The 20859-nt window shown below is 39.2% G+C and overlaps 1 protein-coding gene and 1 non-coding gene across 3 annotated transcripts in view; one reads left to right on the plus strand and one right to left on the minus strand.

Moving 5' to 3' along the window:
- Window positions 1–18842, plus strand: part of LOC123870017 — a 40025-nt gene extending 21183 nt beyond the window's left edge. Inside the window, exons 5-15 of one of the 2 annotated variants that reach the window (XM_045913170.1) lie at window positions 1157–1283; window positions 13109–13177; window positions 13271–13354; window positions 13481–13608; window positions 13819–13899; window positions 13977–14352; window positions 14658–14871; window positions 16713–16779; window positions 17202–17257; window positions 17504–17668; window positions 18219–18842. In XM_045913170.1, coding sequence (XP_045769126.1) covers window positions 1157–1283; window positions 13109–13177; window positions 13271–13354; window positions 13481–13608; window positions 13819–13899; window positions 13977–14352; window positions 14658–14871; window positions 16713–16779; window positions 17202–17257; window positions 17504–17668; window positions 18219–18401 — 1550 coding nt within the window. In that variant the 3' untranslated portion in view covers window positions 18402–18842. The remainder of the gene's footprint in view (window positions 1–1156; window positions 1284–13108; window positions 13178–13270; window positions 13355–13480; window positions 13609–13818; window positions 13900–13976; window positions 14353–14657; window positions 14872–16712; window positions 16780–17201; window positions 17258–17503; window positions 17669–18218) is intronic. The other variant, XM_045913171.1, reaches the window with a different exon arrangement.
- Trnag-gcc lies at window positions 376–446 on the minus strand. Its single transcript has one exon. It is a non-coding gene; the product is annotated as a tRNA-Gly (tRNA).
- Window positions 18843–20859: the final 2017 nt, after the last annotated feature.

Genomic DNA, 20859 nt, shown 5'->3' on the forward strand with positions numbered 1-20859 from the left:
CACGTCGGAGGTTCTGAAAGGTTTATAAAGCCATAATGTGACTAATTTTAATAAACCATGTTACTTGTTAGATTTTGCATGCTAATAGGCAGAATTTAGCTGTACCCTTTTTATTTTTGTAATATCTTCACTGTTTACCCGTTATTGGCAATAAAGAAAACTGAATTGAATAGTTTCGTAGTTTCCTGAGATTTGTATATTAAAAAAGTTTAAAGTAAAAATTAAGTTTGATAAAGTAAAAATTTGGTCATACATAAGAAACAGACAATTTTTTTATCCCTATAAACCTTTAAGTGCTTTTGCATCGTCATTGAATCCTCGTAATTAAAGAGTAAATAATAAAAATAAAAACATATAAAACCAAAAAAGTATGCTTGCATCGGCCGGGAATCGAACCCGGGCCGCCCGCGTGGCAGGCGAGCATTCTACCACTGAACCACCGATGCTGATGTGAGTCATACTGAATGTATGAAACGCGTTATCGTTTTGCTCACAGTGACGTCAGTTGCGCTTACGCATACGTCTTGCTCTATTGAAATGGAAAGGGAACAACTTTTAATTTCAACATAAGTAGTTTGGTGTTTGACCCTATTCTTTTGTTAACGTTGCATATTATAAATCTAAATTAACAAGTATAATGATTTTATTTGCTAACAAGTACATTTAGTTGCGATGATATCATTGAGATAATTAAATTATTATTACTTATTGTACGCGGACATATTATATATTTTTTGTATCTAGGTGACCAGCGTGGTGGACTACGACCTAAACCTTTCTCATTCTGAAAGCAGACCTGTGCTCAATAGTGGGCCAGCATGATGATAATAAAAAACAATGTACCAAATATGTACCTACTAGAGGATGCCCGCGACTTCGTCCGCGTGGATTTTCCGGGATTGCCTATGTCAATAACATGGACGCAAGCTACCTCGGTACCAAATTTCATACAAATCGGTTGAGCGGATGGGTCTTTAGGAATCCCGTGGGAACTCTTTGATAAAAAGTAGCCTATGTCCGTCCCCGGGATATAAGCTAACTCTGTACTAAATTTCGTCAGAATCGGTTAAACTGTTGGGTCGTGAAAAAGCAGACAGACAGACAGACGCACTTTCGCATTTATAATATTAGTATGGATCTTCTTTGTCTGCCGCAGGTTATGGGCACATCGCGCCAAAGACGCAGACGGGCAAGGTGGTGACCATCTTCTACGCCATCCTGGGCATCCCGCTCATGCTGCTCTGCCTGTCCAACATCGGTGACGTCATGGCGTCGTCTTTTAGGTCAACGTTGTTCATTTTTTTATAGAATAATATCTACGTTGATAATACTACCTCAGAAATCTTCATGCACAAGCCAGCAACAACTAGGATAAAGATACGTGAACGCAAAGGTAATGAATTGTCCTTGCTGAGACTCGAAGTAAGACCACAATGCGAGTACCACTACTCACCACTGCACCGGCGAGGTCGTCGACTCTTGTAATACTGAATTTATGCTACATTGCTTTACAAAATCAAAAGGCGCAGTATTATGATGTGCTAAGGGCGTGAGGCAGATAATAAAATCCGTTTATTTAGTCTTCGTTTAATTAATCAGCTTTCATAGGGCGTTACTACATGAATCTAATATACATATTAAGTTTAATAGATACCACAAAAACTTTACTAGAGATAAAATAAATCTAATATGCATATTATTATAATATAATAAATCTAATATGCATATTAATAGATACAATTTAGATTAGTTTATTTTATCTCTATTAAAGTTTTTGTGGTATCTATTCAGTTAAAAGTTAAACGAGTCTAAAATGGTGCTTTTTTAGCTGACTGCACCAGAAGGAGAGTAGGTGGTAGTGTTCTAAACAAAGCATTCCTTATGTAAAATGACAATAATGAGATGGCCTTGCCATCCGTCATACGGTTTTATGACTGTCGGAAATTTGAAGCCTTGCTCTTAAAAACAAAAATCTCGCACGAAAAGAAATAAATTAGTTAAGATTCTGAGTAATTGTAGGAAAGGAAGTATAAAAAAACAAAAGGGCAAAATAAATTGCTCTAAAGCTAAATTGCGTTAGGGTCGGTCATAAATTAGATAAAAGTCGTAAATTTTAACTTAGAAATCTCTACAAGTGTACAAAATTGCAATCACGTGTTATGCGAGTGGTCTAGGCAAGGCAAGAGCGTGAGAAAGCAAAAGGTACGGCCCATTAAGGGATGTTCGAAATACATTTTATTTTCAGCCAATTAGCCATCAGCCAGGGTAATTCTGTGCGCAAGAGTGAACCAATCAGAAACCGAAATTTCGCTGGGTTTTTTTTCATTTCAGATCATGGGCGTGAACAAAAGATATCCGTGTGGACGTTTTAAGTCTACACTGGGGGACCGAGGGGAACATTCGATTGAGGTCTGGCTCAACGTGCAGTAGAGCCTAACAGTGAATATTAATTAAGTGTAGAAATATATTGCAATTGTATAGTTAATAATAGAAAAATTATAAATAGAATAAAATAGTGTGTATCCGGGCCAGCAGAAGCTGATATATGGTGATGTACTAATTTACATTTAATTTTAAACTAGATTATTTGAAAATCAGTTCCAAAAATCTTGAGTAAAGAATTATTTTACAAACTAAATTAGAGATGATATTATTATTTGGATATTAGGAGGTGTTACAATATTGTGTATAACTATTAGATTTGCATCCAAAATTATAGAAATGGGACATTTCTCTTTGTGGAACTAGGATTCAAATATATCTAGAATAAATAATGAATATATTATAATTTACGCATAATGTGTGTCCTTAAAATTTACTTTATTATAGAAGTAAGAATTATAGATAATATCTCTATTGATTATGTGGGCATGTGTGTATTTTAGATAAAACGGTGTACATAATATTATATAAAGCCGAAAGGGTTTTTTTGTTTGAATATTTGCTTTTCCCTTTCAATAATTAGTATGGCTTAGGAAGCAAATATTCGGCCGGGAATTAATTAATGTAATAAAGTTACTTAATTCCCAGTCTAAATAATAAATTCAGTTTCTCTTCTTTTTTTCTAAATACTCAACTGTATGAGTAAATAAACAATTATTTACCAGAAATAAATGCACTTGGGTATAACTATCATCTTTTATTTGCTATATTTAGATACATTTTCCTAGACATTTAATAATGGAGATTCAATTTGTTTGGAGGCTAGACTATCGTATTGTGATATTAACAAAGCCAAAGATACGAAGAAACCATGTATCGAACTAACTTGAGCTCCAATATTAAGATTTTCTCATATGACCTATTTACCTATCACAATTCCTATTATTAAGTAAAAATTAGGTTAGGTTTTTTTTTCAGCAGTGCACCTATTTATAATACTAGCTCTTATTCAGCATTAAATAGGGAATAAAATTGAATTAGCAGTCTAATGCAGTCTGATGGAATGACACTTGTCGTTACAATTATAGATTTGGTAGAAAAATTACTCAATAGCTAAAATAAGGTGGTGTGCTATAAACTACTAGCTACCGCGGTATAAACATCGTCTTCATCAACATGAACAGCTTTCACCGGCTCACTACTGAGCGCGGACTTCATAGAGAACTCTCGATCAAGTTTACCTTCATCATATGGTATTTTATACCATTATGTGAAATTCTCACGATGGTTTTTCCTTATACTTTTATTATCACAAAACGATTAGTACTAATATACCAAGAATGCTCTCCACTACTAAAGATAATAGGGTTGGCTGGGTTCGAATCCCAGGCTAAAGACACCTTAAAGGGACCTTGTCGAGGATACTTTCGAGTAACAGCTAAATTTCATCTACCTACTAAAATACCCTGAACGAGACAATGGAATACACGCTGCCTCCGGAGGACAGATGGCGAGGCAGGTAGGTACCTTTTTTTTTATGGTGTACCGATCTTTCCCAAACAGCATTTTAGGTAACATTATCTGTTAAAACCGACGCCAGCTGAATTTGTGAATCACCGAGTTTTTGAATAGATAAAAATACTAGTTTTGCTGTACTTTGTAATTCCTTTGCTTGATATTATATGGTACATGGTTGATTGGTGACGTACCAGCAGCGAGATTCCAGCACAAAGCAAACACGTCATGTCTTTATACAGCTGGACTCTCCGAACTAATAAATTGGCCAATTTATTGACAATCAATCAAACAAATATATAAATATACAAAAATACCATGGTTTTGGGGCGAGCCCAGAGCTCATTGAAAAGAACCTAGGTTTCCGTACCTAGGCAAATTGAAAACGCTTCGCAGCGAAATAGGAGAGTCCAAGTGCTGTGCCCCGATAACAATGCTAAAAGACTGAGATTTCAGTGTAGGGCTCCCCCCGTGCTTGAGGAATGCCGGTTGGTCTCAAACCGATGGCCTAAATAAGGCAAATACACGTATCAACTGATTTTCCACACTAACAGGACGTTCTAAATTAGCAAATCTCTCCACTCATTATATCTATTTTGAGGAGTTGAAATTTTACATTAATTTTTTATAATTCAATCCGTGTAAACCTGTTAGCTGGTCGAGAAGTCTACGTGTTCACCCAACGTACTGTACCAATTAATTACTTGTAAATAACTCATGACTTTAAATACCTAGGTGTTTCTATAATTCAGCTGAGTTTATTTCTTATTTATCTCTTCATAATGCCTAATCTTAACCACTAGTATAGACGATCACACCGTACCATCACAGAAATTTGATGCCGAGTGACCAGGGATCTATGTACGTATTCGAAATAACGATATGACTAGATTTACATTAACATAAAAATAACACAACGTAGAAATTGTGATTGGGTATTTGAGAGAGAAAAATTTATAAACTTACATTACTATTTATAAATTATAAGTTTTAAGGACACACTGCATGTTGTTTTATATTTATATGTTGTACATTTACATTTATTTATGTATAGGGGGAGCAGGAGAGCAGAAATAAGCTGTATGTCTTATAAATGTAAAATTTACAGGTTTTCAGAAGATACTACAGAGATCGAGCTATTATTCCTTGCTTATTTCTCAGACTTAATTTTTTTCAAACTCTGAGAATACATATAATCAAAGCAGACCCAAACATGTGATTGCAATTAGTATCAGTATTATATTAGTATTAAAAATACGGCTTCGCGACTTATGAAAGTTATTCAAATAAAATTTAAAATAGTACCAAAGTAGGTAAAAGAAATAGGGTCAAATTGAAAAAAAAAAAAAAGGATGTCTTCAGGTAGAAAAGGACGTAGAACAAAGCAAGTAGGTGCGGGGCAAAGCGATGTTAGTACCGTAGAATCGAGCGAGCAAACAACGACCTTAGGGAATGCTACATTAGAGTTGATTTTGAAAAAAATCACCGAATTCGAAGCAAAATTACAACAGTTAAATTCAAATACCGGTTCAAATGAAATCGCGAGCATTTCTTCACACGAGTCGAACGGGATTAATGAAAATGAAAAATCTGATAGGCAGGGGTCAAATCTTGAAACCGCGAGCACAAGTACATTATCTGAGACCCGGAATTTATATGTTGTACAGCCGTCAGTAACTAAACCAAATTTCGACGGAAAGCCATTCACTAACCCCATCGTTTTTCTTAAACGATTAAAGAAATATATAAGGGCGGTAAATGGATTAGATCGCGAAATAGATATAGCGTTAGGTTGCATCTCGGGGCATGCTCGGAAGGTTATGGACTTGTATTCGAAGGGCTGGACTACGTTCGCTGACTTCGAGATTGATTTTAGACGAAATTATTGGACCGAACAAATTCAGGAATCTATAAGATATAAATTGATTAATGCGGTATATTCAAGCGATTCGGGAATGTCGATGTCCGAACATTTTGCTGAGCAAGCAGAATCAATGCAGTCATTAACTATTGCGTTTAGTGAGAGAGATTTGGTCAATTCTATTATGCGACATTATGCTATAGATATACAGCGATTATGGTTTACTAGAACAGAGGAAGTTAGCATCATGAACGGAGCGAAATTTCTTCGAAACATAGAGCAAAATATTGTTGAAAAACCTAGGCAAATTACGAGAGGTACTGTTAGTAATAATTACAGAGGTAGACGATACAATGAGTCAACATCGAGACGACCTATTGTAGCAACAATGTCAACAAGAAGTTGGAGAGCTAGGGGAAATTCGACGAGGGGACGCGGCTATCGTGGTCGATTAGGTTCTAGGGTTAACTTTAACAGGCCTACGGTATCCGAATCTAAACAAATTAGGCCGGCTATCACGTTCGTGAAAGAGGGCGAGAATCTTACTGTGTCTAAGAATGTGGGGGAGGGTTCATCAAAAAACTAGAATGCCCAACACAAACGAGGTCAAGTCAGTTAGTCTTGTGTGGCACGGGCGTCAGAAAGACCTCAGATCACGAAAGGACAGGTGTAGTCTATAGGATCTTAATTAATAGTGGATGGAAGCCAGGACAGAGTTTGGGGACCGGAGATAAGGGACTTAAACGGTTGTTAAGAGGCGGCGTTGATTATAACGAGTATAGTAGTCAATTTGAATTTAGGAGTATAGGAATCTTATTGGAAAACCAGTTTGAAAATGTAACAGAGTGTAATGAGTTAGGCGTGACTTGTGAAACTTGTATGAGGAGAGGTTTGAATGTGTACACAATGTATCATGAATTAGATGAACAAACCGATGTGAGTGTTGATTATTCTTTACCTAGGTTACCTGAAGTATGTGTTAGACTGTATGGAAGAAGTATGAGTGCACTCATAGATACGGGAAGTCAGATTAGTGGAATAACTAGGGAATTGTACGACTCTATTCTAAGAGAACATGGGACATTGCCAGAGATCGCTATTCCAGCAATTCAAATACAAGGCGCGTTTGGATCGCGAAGTGAAAGCACAAATCGGTTAGTGCTAATAGAGTTTCAGTTAGGTAGTACTTTAGTTGAAGCACCTGTACTAGTTATGCGACGTCTTCCTAGGTCATTGATTCTAGGATACGATTGGTTAGAGCGGGTAAAAGGAATAGTGAACTGTAATGGTGAACACACTTTGACTATTGAACATATGGGCGTTAGGTCTTGTGTTAGGCTGAATTCGGACTGCAAAATCGAAAGGTTAGGGGGAGAGACGAACGCAGCCACGATCAATTTAATATTAAATCAAAACTCTAGGCCAGTGGAACAAAGTGTATCAGACATGAATTTAGATAATGAGAAATTTAAGGGATTAAAATTAGATGACGCGAACTTAAGTAATGAACAAAAGGAATTATTACTACCTGTGTTAAACAAACACTGTAAGGTATTTACGGAAGGTTTAGGTTTGACAAACAAGTACGAACACGTTATTGAGCTATTAGACGAAACACCTTTTGTAAAACACAGTTATCCGGTACCTTTGGCGTATAGAGAACAGGTAAAAACCGAATTAGAAGAGTTAGAAAAACTAGGCGTGATCAGACAGGAAGCGACTCCTTACTGTAGTCCTCTCACTTTCACTAAGAAGCGAGATGGATCAATAAGACTCTTATTGGACGCACGAGAGTTGAATAAGAAAATGGTAGGTGACGCAGGCGCGCCTCCCCTCACATCTGAGATTTTACAATCCTTTCATGGAGTAAATTATATCAGTTTAATTGATTTGAATAATGCCTATTTTCAAATACCTTTGCATAAAGATTCTAGGAAGTATACTGGGTTCTCGTTCATGGGGAAGACGTATACTTATAATGTTTTACCTCAAGGATTAAAGACTTCTGTAGCAGGGTTTTCGAGAGCAATGGATTATATCCTAGTAGGAGTACGAGAGTTTTGCGTAAACTATTTAGACGACATAGTCATATTCACTACGGGGGACATAAAGTTACACTTAGAACATTTAGATCGAGTGTTAGATAAATTAGAAACCGCAGGTTTAACTGGAAGGTTAGAGAAGTGTCGGTTCTTATGTGTAGAGGTAAAGTTGTTAGGACACATAGTAAATACTAACGGGGTACGTATGGATCCTGAACGGGTTAAAGCCATATTAGACTTCCCTATACCTCGGACTATAAAACAATTACGAGGATTTCTGGGATTAATAAATTATTTCAGAAGATTTATTTCAAAATATAGCGAAGAGGTTAAACCACTGTGTGACCTATTAAAACAAAATACGAAATGGTCATGGACAGAGGAAATTAACGATTGTTTTGAAAGGGTCAAGAAATTGTTTATAGACACTATACTTCTTGTACACCCAGATCCTAAGGGAACTTATTATTTACAAACCGATAGCAGTAATTTGGGGGTTTCGGGTTATGTCTATCAATTGAATGAAGCTGGTGAAGAACAAATATTAGGGTTCTGTAGTAAAGCATTGACAGAGACAGAACGCAAATGGACAGTTACTGAACAAGAACTATGGGCCATCATTTTCAGTTTGTCAAAGTTTGAAACATATTTGAGAGGAGCGAATTTAGTCATTAGGACTGATCATAAAAGTCTGATTTTCTTGCAGACGTGCAAACTATTGAGCGCTAGGATGATACGTTGGGTACATTATATAGGGCGATTTAATTACACAGTCGAACATGTGAAAGGTAAACTAAACATTGTAGCAGACGTATTGTCTCGACACTTAAAGGGGACCACTGATGTATTAACTAACAAGGCCACGGGGCCTGAAATGAATCTATTTAAAACATCATTAGGACGATTAGTGCGGGAGCGATGGAGAGAGATAGGTAGTTATCAAAGTCGCGACAAGACTGTTAGTGAGATAATTAGACGCGTGCAAACAGCAGACACTTCTGAATCAAAGTACTACGTGCTTAAAGAAGGGATTCTTTATAGAAGAGACATAAAAGGGGATATCTTAAGGTTATATGTTCCCGAGAACATACTAAGGGATTTGATAGTTAGCATACATGAAGAAGTAGGTCATTTCGGGCGATACAAGGTTTATGCTCTGATGAAACGTCAATATTATTTCCCAAATATGTCTCGTATAATAGGTCGTGTTGTAAGAGCTTGCGAGGCATGTCAAAAGTCAAAGCATGCTTTGGAAACGCACACGGGGCCGATAAAAACTGTAATAGCGAAGGAAATAGGGGAGAGAGTTTTTTGCGATATTTTTGGACCTTTACCGGCAGGACGATTTGGTTTTAAATACATATTCGTAATGCAAGATGCTTATAGTAAGTTAATCAGACTATACCCACTACGCCAGGCTAGTGGGAAGGCTACTTTAACTTGTGTAAAAAAGTTTCATAAGCAGGTCACAATTAAGACATTATGTTCAGACAGAGGCGCGAACTTTACTTCAAAAGTTTTCGAGTTAGGTATTCGCCAACTAGGTATCGAATTAACGCACACATCTGTTAGAAATCCGCGGCCAAATTCGACAGAGAGGGTTAATAAAGAGTTAGGTAGATTATTCAGGACGTATTGCGACAAATCGCATCGTTCATGGGTAGATCTATTATCGGATATAGAAGATTGTTATAATCAGGTAATACATACTACAACGGGATATTCGCCAAACGAGATTATATATGGAAAACGTACTCTGCTATCGACTGATTTCAACACTGACTCATCGGTGAGGACAGACTTACAGGGTGAACCGTTAGAACAGATTCGACAGCAGGCACGACAAAACATAGATAAGGCGGCCGAAAGTAGACAATTACATTATAACAAAAATCATAAGTTAATACAATTCGAAATCGGAGATTTAGTGAAACTTAAGACTTTTACGAAGTCAGATGCGGATAAAAAGTTGACAAAAAAATTCATGCGCTTATATGAAGGACCGTACATAATAGGGGCAGTTCCATATAATAATGTATATACATTAATAGACGTTCATACTGGTAAAGTTAAGGGTAACTACAATGCCATTCATTTGTTTAGGTACTATGTAGATAAATAGAAAGATAGGTAAAACTAGAGTATTAAAAGGGACAGAAAACAGGTAGTTTGGGGTACACTAAACAAAGAGATACCTGAGTTAAATAGCTATGGTCATGCCCGAGGGTATAATAGATAGGCGTAGGAGGTCTGATACTAGCGTTCTAATACAGATAAGGGGAAAAATAGATTTTGAAACGACTAGCACAGCTGCAGGGACAAAAGGAGCTACGTGTATTAAAAATCTATTTTGGGGGAGCGTGAGATGGCCTTGCCATCCGTCATACGGTTTTATGACTGTCGGAAATTTGAAGCCTTGCTCTTAAAAACAAAAATCTCGCACGAAAAGAAATAAATTAGTTAAGATTCTGAGTAATTGTAGGAAAGGAAGTATAAAAAAACAAAAGGGCAAAATAAATTGCTCTAAAGCTAAATTGCGTTAGGGTCGGTCATAAATTAGATAAAAGTCGTAAATTTTAACTTAGAAATCTCTACAAGTGTACAAAATTGCAATCACGTGTTATGCGAGTGGTCTAGGCAAGGCAAGAGCGTGAGAAAGCAAAAGGTACGGCCCATTAAGGGATGTTCGAAATACATTTTATTTTCAGCCAATTAGCCATCAGCCAGGGTAATTCTGTGCGCAAGAGTGAACCAATCAGAAACCGAAATTTCGCTGGGTTTTTTTTCATTTCAGATCATGGGCGTGAACAAAAGATATCCGTGTGGACGTTTTAAGTCTACACTGGGGGACCGAGGGGAACATTCGATTGAGGTCTGGCTCAACGTGCAGTAGAGCCTAACAGTGAATATTAATTAAGTGTAGAAATATATTGCAATTGTATAGTTAATAATAGAAAAATTATAAATAGAATAAAATAGTGTGTATCCGGGCCAGCAGAAGCTGATATATGGTGATGTACTAATTTACATTTAATTTTAAACTAGATTATTTGAAAATCAGTTCCAAAAATCTTGAGTAAAGAATTATTTTACAAACTAAATTAGAGATGATATTATTATTTGGATATTAGGAGGTGTTACAATATTGTGTATAACTATTAGATTTGCATCCAAAATTATAGAAATGGGACATTTCTCTTTGTGGAACTAGGATTCAAATATATCTAGAATAAATAATGAATATATTATAATTTACGCATAATGTGTGTCCTTAAAATTTACTTTATTATAGAAGTAAGAATTATAGATAATATCTCTATTGATTATGTGGGCATGTGTGTATTTTAGATAAAACGGTGTACATAATATTATATAAAGCCGAAAGGGTTTTTTTGTTTGAATATTTGCTTTTCCCTTTCAATAATTAGTATGGCTTAGGAAGCAAATATTCGGCCGGGAATTAATTAATGTAATAAAGTTACTTAATTCCCAGTCTAAATAATAAATTCAGTTTCTCTTCTTTTTTTCTAAATACTCAACTGTATGAGTAAATAAACAATTATTTACCAGAAATAAATGCACTTGGGTATAACTATCATCTTTTATTTGCTATATTTAGATACATTTTCCTAGACATTTAATAATGGAGATTCAATTTGTTTGGAGGCTAGACTATCGTATTGTGATATTAACAAAGCCAAAGATACGAAGAAACCATGTATCGAACTAACTTGAGCTCCAATATTAAGATTTTCTCATATGACCTATTTACCTATCACAATTCCTATTATTAAGTAAAAATTAGGTTAGGTTTTTTTTTCAGCAGTGCACCTATTTATAATACTAGCTCTTATTCAGCATTAAATAGGGAATAAAATTGAATTAGCAGTCTAATGCAGTCTGATGGAATGACACTTGTCGTTACAATTATAGATTTGGTAGAAAAATTACTCAATAGCTAAAATAAGGTGGTGTGCTATAAACTACTAGCTACCGCGGTATAAACATCGTCTTCATCAACATGAACAGCTTTCACCGGCTCACTACTGAGCGCGGACTTCATAGAGAACTCTCGATCAAGTTTACCTTCATCATATGGTATTTTATACCATTATGTGAAATTCTCACGATGGTTTTTCCTTATACTTTTATTATCACAAAACGATTAGTACTAATATACCAAGAATGCTCTCCACTACTAAAGATAATAGGGTTGGCTGGGTTCGAATCCCAGGCTAAAGACACCTTAAAGGGACCTTGTCGAGGATACTTTCGAGTAACAGCTAAATTTCATCTACCTACTAAAATACCCTGAACGAGACAATGGAATACACGCTGCCTCCGGAGGACAGATGGCGAGGCAGGTAGGTACCTTTTTTTTTATGGTGTACCGATCTTTCCCAAACAGCATTTTAGGTAACATTATCTGTTAAAACCGACGCCAGCTGAATTTGTGAATCACCGAGTTTTTGAATAGATAAAAATACTAGTTTTGCTGTACTTTGTAATTCCTTTGCTTGATATTATATGGTACATGGTTGATTGGTGACGTACCAGCAGCGAGATTCCAGCACAAAGCAAACACGTCATGTCTTTATACAGCTGGACTCTCCGAACTAATAAATTGGCCAATTTATTGACAATCAATCAAACAAATATATAAATATACAAAAATACCATGGTTTTGGGGCGAGCCCAGAGCTCATTGAAAAGAACCTAGGTTTCCGTACCTAGGCAAATTGAAAACGCTTCGCAGCGAAATAGGAGAGTCCAAGTGCTGTGCCCCGATAACAATGCTAAAAGACTGAGATTTCAGTGTAGGGCTCCCCCCGTGCTTGAGGAATGCCGGTTGGTCTCAAACCGATGGCCTAAATAAGGCAAATACACGTATCAACTGATTTTCCACACTAACAGGACGTTCTAAATTAGCAAATCTCTCCACTCATTATATCTATTTTGAGGAGTTGAAATTTTACATTAATTTTTTATAATTCAATCCGTGTAAACCTGTTAGCTGGTCGAGAAGTCTACGTGTTCACCCAACGTACTGTACCAATTAATTACTTGTAAATAACTCATGACTTTAAATACCTAGGTGTTTCTATAATTCAGCTGAGTTTATTTCTTATTTATCTCTTCATAATGCCTAATCTTAACCACTAGTATAGACGATCACACCGTACCATCACAATAACAACCAATTTAGTTTAGAAGTAATAACTACCCTATAGTTTCTTCGGAACCGAAATGAGGGACAAACTCCATGAATAGGTGAACACCATAAAAGCTGTCATTTTGATGTTCGCAGGTTTCTGTATTGGCGCGTCTGTTGCTACGTGTGCACGAGACCTCCGAAACAAAGACATCGACATATGAGGTAACCTAATATAATTATTTACCTACAAGATGTTAGATAAATGAAAAACAGTTAAAAGAGCAGTCAGTAAACGAAGCAACCTCTGTTTCGCAGGAGATCGAATCGAGGGGGAAGCGCGATGGGTTCGACGCGTAGAAGACGACCACTCGAGCGGTCCTACTCCGACAATGACTTTAGGTAGGTGTTTCCTGATTGCGTTGAGGTCGAGCTGCTAGGATATGGGGTTGCCCTTCCCGCATAATGCAATGCTCTACCCCAATGTTTGTTGCACCTTTACTATGGTTTATGTTTCTCGAACTCCAGGTATCGCGACAGTGGGTACAACAGCACAAGACCGCGGCGCGGTCGAGCTGCGGCTTCCCTGGTGTCAGCTGGTCCCTCGCGCACGAGGTCCCAGCCCCCTGCGCAGGCCAGACCCTATGGCAATGCTGGTAAGTAATTCTTTAATCTAGTAATTCTTTTAAATACAAAAGGTGTAACCGACATATCAACGCACAACTATAACCGCTGGGCCTAGAAAGTGGAGAAATTTTTCCGAGCAAAGCTAGGGCGGGCCAGCTAGTATATATCTGAAATAAATCAGAATAACACCTGGGTATTCTTTAGTATTATAGTAAATATATATTCTTGTCGTTTGCTAGGTCCGAGGGATTATGAAGAAGACCATTCTCCTGAGAGAAGAAATGAAAAGTACGAGAGTGATCATTATGAAGATGAAGAAGGTAACACTATCGAGTACGATGAAAGTAGCGTTAAAAAAATGAACTGTAGTTTGTTAAAGTGCTAGGTTTCTTTTCAGAGGAATTTCCCAAAATATCTTTACCTCTACAAGATTTACAAGCGGCACTCAAAGATTTAGAAGACTATCAAACGAAGACTCCTAAACCTGAGACACGGAGTAAATCTCTACCTCGACCTTCAAGACCTAAACCAGAATATGGTCCAAAAAGAGATTTTGATGATTCTAGACATTTAGATGTAGATGATAAAGAAATGTACGAAATGCATGATCTCTTTGATGTAGACTACGCGAATTATAGAGAGAGAAAAGCTTTAGAAGAGAGAAGAAAAAAGGAAAGAGATGATTATCGATTCAGAGATCGTGGATACGATCCCGAAGATGAAGATTTTGAGTTTGATATTCCAAGAACTAGAAGATCTGGGAATGATAGAAGGTACGTATAAACAATTATGATTATTTAGCTCAATATTATGATTATATTTAGAACTACACAAATCAATCATTTCTGGGCTAGAACATCTTCTATTATGCCAGGCACATATACCAGAATTCCATCCAAGATATACGCAAAATGGGGACCTACGATGTGCTTTTTAATCAGATCTTTTTATAATAATCACATCATAATCTTAGAGTTTTTTTTTAGATAATCACGTGGTGGGTTCTTTTTTTTACATATTATGCTGTACTTGGAAACGGTTTTCAGTTTTATGATAAAAAGGTGCAAACATTTTTCAGACTCGATCGTGGTAGATCAGAGTATTACGAGAAGGATCCAGAAGAGTACCCAACAGACAGGCGGAGAGGGCGGCGCGCGAAAAGTGCCATCTACGAGAACGAGCGGTGCTGGGACGAGTGCGACGAGGAGCGCCACGTAGAGCGAGGGCGGCGCCGGCTGCGCAGGCTGCACACGGTGGACGACACTCCTCATGTGCGACCAGCTCATCGATATGTGAGTCATTCACCGTCATCATCATCAACCCAGCGCCGGATCAGTTGGCCTCACGTGGAGCGAGGGCGGCGCCGGCTGCGCAGGCTGCACACGGTGGACGACACTCCTCATGTGCGACCAGCTCATCGATATGTGAGTCATTCACCGTCATCATCATCAACCCAGCGCCGGATCAGTTGGCCTCACGTGGAGCGAGGGCGGCGCCGGCTGCGCAGGCTGCACACGGTGGACGACACTCCTCATGTGCGACCAGCTCATCGATATGTGAGTCATTCACCGTCATCATCATCAACCCAGCGCCGGATCAGTTGGCCTCACGTGGAGCGAGGGCGGCGCCGGCTGCGCAGGCTGCACACGGTGGACGACACTCCTCATGTGCGACCAGCTCATCGATATGTGAGTCATTCACCGTCATCATCATCAACCCAGCGCCGGATCAGTTGGCCTCACGTGGAGCGAGGGCGGCGCCGGCTGCGCAGGCTGCACACGGTGGACGACACTCCTCATGTGCGACCAGCTCATCGATATGTGAGTCATTCACCGTCATCATCATCAACCCAGCGCCGGATCAGTTGGCCTCACGTGGAGCGAGGGCGGCGCCGGCTGCGCAGGCTGCACACGGTGGACGACACTCCTCATGTGCGACCAGCTCATCGATATGTGAGTCATTCACCGTCATCATCATCAACCCAGCGCCGGATCAGTTGGCCTCACGTGGAGCGAGGGCGGCGCCGGCTGCGCAGGCTGCACACGGTGGACGACACTCCTCATGTGCGACCAGCTCATCGATATGTGAGTCATTCACCGTCATCATCATCAACCCAGCGCCGGATCAGTTGGCCTCACGTGGAGCGAGGGCGGCGCCGGCTGCGCAGGCTGCACACGGTGGACGACACTCCTCATGTGCGACCAGCTCATCGATATGTGAGTCATTCACCGTCATCATCATCAACCCAGCGCCGGATCAGTTGGCCTCACGTGGAGCGAGGGCGGCGCCGGCTGCGCAGGCTGCACACGGTGGACGACACTCCTCATGTGCGACCAGCTCATCGATATGTGAGTCATTCACCGTCATCATCATCAACCCAGCGCCGGATCAGTTGGCCTCACGTGGAGCGAGGGCGGCGCCGGCTGCGCAGGCTGCACACGGTGGACGACACTCCTCATGTGCGACCAGCTCATCGATATGTGAGTCATTCACCGTCATCATCATCAACCCAGCGCCGGATCAGTTGGCCTCACGTGGAGCGAGGGCGGCGCCGGCTGCGCAGGCTGCACACGGTGGACGACACTCCTCATGTGCGACCAGCTCATCGATATGTGAGTCATTCACCGTCATCATCATCAACCCAGCGCCGGATCAGTTGGCCTCACGTGGAGCGAGGGCGGCGCCGGCTGCGCAGGCTGCACACGGTGGACGACACTCCTCATGTGCGACCAGCTCATCGATATGTGAGTCATTCACCGTCATCATCATCAACCCAGCGCCGGATCAGTTTGACCACAGGCCACTATTGGCCGAGGGCGGATTGACAGACTTCACACACCTTTGAGAACATAATGGGGACCTCTCAGGTATGCAGGTTTCTTCACGATGTTTTTAGGTTACTTTTTCTTAGTGAAAGAGATTACACTTTGCCAAAATCTGGAAACAAATAGAGAGTTATGAAAGAGCTCGAATATTATACGGTAGCTTACAAATAGTATTTTGCACGACGTTAATACGTATATTAGGAAACTACGTAAAAATTACATTAGGAAATAATAATTCTTGAGAGCCAAACCACGTTTCTTTTAGCCGTTCTTACAACTTGTTGCCAACAAGATTTGTTTTTGTGCAGACTCCATCTCCAGAAAGGGGCGACTGGAGCGACGAGCCTCCGCCCATTCGACGTGGTCGTTCTGCAGGTGAGACCTATTTTTTTAAGTTTTTAGCTCCACCAAACGACACACGACGACGACGTTTTTCACTCAATGAGCGTTTTTAGCACGACCAAAAACGCTCATTGAGTGAAAAACAACTCACAACGCTTGTGACAATCGTAAAAGTGCCACGACGCACTATTCAAATATTGCCTATAATTCTATTTGACCAGAACTCTCTGTGGTAATGAAGAAAAGCCACAAAGCTATAACATATACACATAATACTTTCCATTCCATTGCATCAGCGTGTGTGCATCCACTGCTGAACACAGGCCCCAAGAGCGCACCACCACACGCATCCATCCTTCCTCATGCACCCGCTCTCCCCGCCACCTTCTTCATATCATCGGTCCAGCGGACTGGACATACATATAATACTAATGCACTTCATTTAAATATTCCAGCGTGGGGTTCCCGCCACTCCGATATGTATGCAATACAAGGCTCTATGAAAGAAGAAGTGAGTATAGGTACTAAAATTATAAATTTAATCCCTTGACAGTTGACAAAAAACACCCCTGTTTTAATGTAAAACAATAACATTATGCATTGGGTTAAGTTTAATAACTTAATATAGTTTAATTTAATGTAATTTTTTGATCCAAGCGTCGTCGTATCGGGGGATCGCTGACTATTTTTGCGATATTCTAAATAAATGAATTTAAATTTGAAAGAGATCCTATGAATCCGAGACTATTGTTTCCAGATAAAACCAGTCCCGATATGGTTGTGCGTGTTCCTAGTGGCGTCATACATCGTGATGGGCACGTTCCTCTTCAAGCGCTGGGAGGGCTGGGCGTACCTGGACGCGGCCTACTTCTGCTTCATCACCCTCACCACCATCGGCTTCGGGGACTTTGTGCCTGCTCAGGTAACTTCCTTTTGTTTTACAACGATGAAGAACAAAAAAGAAGAATTTAAACGTCCCTCTTCAAACTCGAGGACTACGTCTTGCTACTTCTGTTTTACCACCTCAACCACACCTTTAGAGTCTTTGTATCCATTCATGTACACTCTTTTCTTTCTCTCTAAAATTTCTATATTTTTAAAGTAAATTTTCTTACTCAATAAAACAATTACAATAAAACTATTTGAAGGACGTGTGCCAAGAGACGGTGCATCATCCGATTTTTATGGTTGAGCAACATTAATCCAAGTCAGTAGTAACTGGATGAGTGACTTGGGTTATAGCGTTATGGAAATTTGAACGTCTGATCCTCCTTTCAATTCCTACTTGCATAAGAGTGCATGTTAATTCTAAGAGTCAAAATGTTGTTTTCTGATCGGAGTCGTATACGGAAGGACATGGAATCCCACCGTATTATTATCTCAGGGGAATCCCTAAGGTCACGGACTTCAGCAAATGAGGAATACGACAAGGAGATAGAGAGGAAATAAAACAACAACACCAACATTTCCAGGGCCAAAGTGGCGAAGCGGCGGACGCAGTGCACTCCATCGCCCTCTGCTCCCTGTACCTGCTGTTCGGCATCGCGCTGCTGGCAATGTCGTTCAACCTGGTGCAGGAGGAGGTGCGCGCCAACGTGGCCGCCGTGGCCACCCGCCTCGGCATCATCAAGCCCAGGGACAACGCTGAAGACTGAGGAGCTACCACCAAAACTATTTCTAGCGTACTTTGTTCTGTTTGCTAAACCCTTTGGTCTAGCCACTACACTCTAGAGCGGAGATAAAATGAAACAAACTTTGACATATGAAACTGGTCTAGTTTTAACTGTATTTTAATTGCCGAACCAACTACAACGTACCAACCTGTAGAAGCATTAACCATTAACCGCGGTTTTCGACAAATCTTATCTTTTATGAAAATAAAAATTAATGTTTTTGTGTTGTGCATCTCTTATTTTACTTGCGAGAAAGTTTTTTAAATAGCCCTACCAATGTACGTAAAATAGGTGTTGAGCAAATCATACACACCAGCTAGAAAAAGCTAGTATGTGTAAATGTATATATGTAGTATACTAGCTGTGCCCGCGACTTCGTTCGCGTGGAATAGTGACTTTTCGGGCAGCGTGATTCTTTAAATTGACATAACTTTTTTATTTATGAACCGATTGACATGAAATAAACACTAAATGTTAAGTGAAGCTTACTACAATATATTAGTGAAAACGGTAACTAAATCTAATAAGCTGTTTCTGATATTAGCGTGCACAAACACACAGACAAACAGACAGACAAAAAAAAATTAATTACAATTTCGGGTTCGGCATCGATATAATAACAACCCCTGCTACTTTTTTTTAATATATTTCCATTGTACAGACACCGCTTTTCTACAATTTTATTATATGTATAGATTTCGTATCGATTATACTCGTAAGATTTTCTGGTTTTACAGTTGATTGACGATTACATTATATTATCACAGTTTTATCGAAAACTAGATGTCACGATAACGCAGATACGCTATGTAACTTCAGATTACATACCTAATAATATAACATATAGATATGTTGATATCGTGTCAAAATCTGACGAGAAATCAGAATCTCCTTTAGAGGAGAGCGAAAATACTTGCAGTTTCCAGAGGTTTTTTAATACAAATAGCGAGCAAACGAGCAGGCGAGTCACCTGATGTTAAGCAATTACCGCCACCCATGAACATTTGCAGTACCAGAGGAAACGTTAACTAACCGCTTGAATAGCCCCATGTTGTAATCTAATGGAAACACCGCAGAAGGGAGTTGATTCCACAACGATTTGACACAACGAGCAGTCAAAGTGCACCAGGCACCCAGGTGGTAAGGGTGACATTGCTTGCGGTGGCGTGTGGTGCGGTTGTAGAAAAAGGAGGTTGGAGTGAGGTTAAACAACTCTTCAGAGCACTCCCCATTATAAAGGCGATAGAACACGCAAAGAGAACTTGGCTTGCAAGCGAGCTGGTTAGTTCGGGATCGTCCACAAATCGAACAAATGGAAGGTTTGGGTTGTTATAGATATCGTGCTGTGACTTTTTATTCCTACAAGAGTTTCTGTTGGACAACATTGTAGTATTGAGTTGAGTAGCATTGAGTCCTAACAACTTGACACTACTTAGTTAGATTTCTGTCTGACTTACACTCAGATTTCATACAAAGTGCGATTCCATTTAGGTATTTATGACTATTTAAATCTTCCTTTGTGTAACTCCAAAAACGTTAACGACCTGTGTGAGATAATTTCGTTTGTTTAGATACTAGATAACTATAATCTGATATGCTACAACCAATTGTCTATATTAAATATAATATTGAGGTAATGGACTGATCTGTCCTCCTGAACCATTTTCTATGAGACTATCCCTAAACTTTCCATTTAGTTTACAAAATAGGTAGGTACATAGATAAAGATCAAGGTCATCTAATAAAAGATCAAGAAAAACATGGAGAGAACTGGACGTGGAAAACACACCCAAACCAGTACCAGTACCCCAAGGGTCGAAGAGGCACTACGGTGCTGAAACAAATAATGTTTCAAATCTTGAACCATTAGGTAAATCCGTGAAAAAAAATATGGCCACCAAAATCGTCACTTTCAAGAGGCTCTTCAGAACATTTTTGTATTGAACTTTTTCCACATGAATGTAGAATATTTAGAGTCAAGACCCTCAAACACTATCGTAGTATATAAAGGCATGGTGGTCTGTGCAAAACAAATTATTCAAGACCAGTTAAAGAAAGATGAACAGTAAGAAGAAAGTTGTTCAAGACCTTGGGTCCTAAGGGGATATAGCAAAAAAGATGTTCGTAAAGCACAATACTACCGCCCTCAAAAACAGCTATCAGTCATAGAGGCATGGTCCTAAAATTAAAATGTTCAAGACTTTGGGACCTTAGGTGAATGTAACTACAAGAATCGTCCAGTTGTTATAAGTACACATAAAGATTGCACTGTTTGAAGTGCAGCTATCTTTTTATTTACATTTAGTATCACAAAAAAAACAGTATCGTACCCGTAGCCTAAACCGGTGGGTTAAAAAACTTGAAACTTTGCATTTAGATTCTCTCATAATCAATGATATTTTTATTATAACATCATTGCTCATAATGTTAAAATCCAATC

Source organism: Maniola jurtina, chromosome 12 (genome assembly GCF_905333055.1).
Source record: "Maniola jurtina chromosome 12, ilManJurt1.1, whole genome shotgun sequence".
Taxonomy (NCBI): Eukaryota; Metazoa; Arthropoda; class Insecta; order Lepidoptera; family Nymphalidae; genus Maniola; species Maniola jurtina.